A 2,901-nucleotide genomic window follows, 5' to 3' on the forward strand; every position below is an offset into this window, starting at 1 on the left:
TCAATAGTTGTAATGCAAGTAGTTACGGGCATCGTTTTCGTCACCCATGAACCGGAGAAATGCCATGTATACGGGAGCCATGCTAAGCTGGAACGCCTCGAAGTGGAGACAAAAATACTGCCCGTAGCAGTTGAAGACCGTAAGCATCCACGTGGCATTTTCAACTTCGCGTGGATTGGATTTGACATAACGGTGATTGAAAGTGTACCCAGAGTGCATATCCACTTTGTGATCATCCCTCAAGTGGGAAACTAGATACGGGACATCCCCTTCAATCAACCATTCTGATCCAGCATATGGACAAATGTATGGCCTAAAATTGCAGATGGCCTCATGTTTCAGCTTGCTATAGTACGGGAAGATCCCAGTGCACCCGAGAGAGGTATATTTGCAAGGAAACTCAAGTGATTCTGCAACTTTTTCCAAAGCAAGGCACCTTATGTCCCCAAGTTCTTGACGGCATGTTGGGCACCTGTTGTGGACCCGTGTCTTACAAGTGGAACAAATTGTGTGCCCGTTGTGACACTGATGAATTGGAGGGTACATTGAGTTGGTACAAACAGGGCATTCAAGAAGCTCATGAACACTGGTTGTGGGATTAATAGTTGAAAGAACAACATTAACATTATGACTTTTCGGATGCGGATTTTGGGGAATGTTTGGGTGATTATGATTATGATGGTGATGATTAATATTATGATGGTGATATGGGATTTCATCATCCAATCCACCAGAGGTTGAAACACATTCGATGTTATCAATATCCATGTTGTGTTGAAATGAGAAAAAGATCAAGACCCACATAGCAAATTGATTAGATCTTGATAAAGATCATGTGGGTTTTGCTTATTTTGTTGGAAAATGAAAGCTTTACCCTCCCCAATTAGGGTAAAGATGATGAAATCAATAACCAGGGGGGAGGGGAAGAGAATGAAGAAGAGGAACATGAGGTGCTTTGCTTTTCTTGATACTAATTGTTAGGATCTGAGTTTGGATTGATTGTGATTTGTGTTTGAATTTAGATGAACAATGAAAGAGTAGTGCATCGGAATTTAAATGGAAGCAAACTTTTCACAATCAAACAGAAGAAACGCTTTCAATCATACATTTTCAACACAGAATCAAATGATTAAATTTATTTCAAACATTGATTACAATGCATGTATGATTTGCAAACTCCCCCTCAGCCCGAGCTCAGTATTTGTTCGTGCAGGAAGAATGATGGTGAAAGAGCTAAACAGAACAGTACAGAGCACTGTTCTATTTATAGGCACTAGCAAACTACTGAGCATCAAAGCTGCCGTCACCATGAAAGTGACATCTAACCTCCTAAGAAACTCTTAACAACTGACCTATACAAACACTGCTATGCTAACTACTGATGTTACAATTCAATACATAAAGTAAACATATGTTGGTGCACTACATCTATTGATTTCGTCTTGGATCGAGTCCTACATTGTATTGTATAGATTAGGCACATTCTACGAGAAAACTGAAGATTGTATGTGTGTAATAGGTAGGTTTCGCTTATAGGGTCTTATTTTAGAGGTTTCGCTTATATGGTAAGCAATAGGTTTCGCTTATGTGTTCACATGAGGTTTCGCTTATGTGAACATGTCACTTGAAGCGAAACCTAAACACTATATAAACCTGATAAGCGAAATCATTTGTATCGATTGACGGATTCCATACCGAGGTGCTGCCGGTGTGATGTTTTGAGCTATAAACATTGTTAAATCAATGAAATCAGTAGTTTAAGTGAAGAACAAGCTATTTCTATCTACGTTTCTTGTTATTCCGCACTTGAAATATAGAAGAACGCCTCTGAACGACTCATTCGGGTCAGATCACGATCCTACAAGTGGTATCAGAGCTTGGGAGGAGGTTTTCTACAGAATTTAGCTGGATTTTGTCATTGTTTTCTACTTCTACACCTTCTTTTATTAGTTCAGAAAGTTGTAACGGTCAGAATTGGCTCAAAATTTCTCAGATTGTGCGCAATAGATCAAAGACAAATCCTGGAAAGTTTCGGACCAAAATACGAACTAAAAATGGACCAAATGATCTTCGGACTAGGTTTCGCTTCAAGGTACACTTAACTGTTCGCTTAAAAGGTTCCGCTTAAATTGACAATTTGGAGTTTCGCTTGAGTAGTTCCGCTCCAAACTACTTCATAGTTCCGCTTATTCGGTCAATCTTCTGAGGTTCCGCTCCAAATTACGTGGTAGTTCCGCTTGTGTGTCACCATAAGTGAGTTTCCGCTTCAAAAACATCAAGGGTTCCGCTTCAAGGTTACGCTTTATAGAACAGTTTTGGTATTTCGCTTATTAGGTTTCGCTTCATCTGAACATCTAAGGTTCCGCTCCAAGTGCATAACAGGGTTTCGCTTATCCGGACAAATCCTAGTTTCGCTTCTGTGAACATCAGTAGTTTCGCTTATTCATCACTGTTTTTGAAAAACGTGCTAAGTCGTCATGGATACTGAATTTTACAATGCGTTTGCTACACCGTCTACTCCAGCTGCGATTGCTCAGGCCATGAACTTAGAGAACGAGACGGGAACCACCCAAAAGCCCCCGGAATTGATGAGTATCGAAGAATATTACGGGTGGAAAGATAGATTCGAGAACTGGGTTCAGGCGAATCATCTTAGATCATGGGAGTGTATATTGAAGAAGTATGTGTTGCCTCGAACAGAACTGCAGGTTATCAAACAGTTATCCGAATTCACGGATCAGGAACGGGTGATGTACAAAGCCGAGAAGATGATGATCAGTTTATTGCAACAAGCGATCAAAGAAGACATATTCATTCTGTTACAGCACGACAAAACTGCAAAGTCGATCTGGGATGCTCTTAATGTAAAATTTGAGGGAAGCGAGAACATGATAAAGAGCA

At 40.3% G+C, this 2,901-nt stretch overlaps 1 protein-coding gene across 1 annotated transcript; it reads right to left on the minus strand.

Moving 5' to 3' along the window:
* Positions 1-906, minus strand: LOC110866663 (E3 ubiquitin-protein ligase SINAT3). Its single transcript, XM_022115806.2, has one exon. It carries the CDS (start codon positions 802-804, stop codon positions 1-3), a length of 804 nt encoding a protein of 267 aa, XP_021971498.1. The 5' UTR covers positions 805-906.
* Between the last annotated feature and the right edge of the window lie 1,995 nt (positions 907-2,901).

This window comes from Helianthus annuus, chromosome 7 (genome assembly GCF_002127325.2).
Source record: "Helianthus annuus cultivar XRQ/B chromosome 7, HanXRQr2.0-SUNRISE, whole genome shotgun sequence".
Lineage (NCBI taxonomy): Eukaryota > Viridiplantae > Streptophyta > Magnoliopsida > Asterales > Asteraceae > Helianthus > Helianthus annuus.

Excerpts from the sequence above, each read along its gene's own strand:
- LOC110866663 (XM_022115806.2), bottom strand. The coding sequence starts at position 804 with ATGTGGGTCTTGATCTTTTTCTCATTTCAACACAACATGGATATTGAT.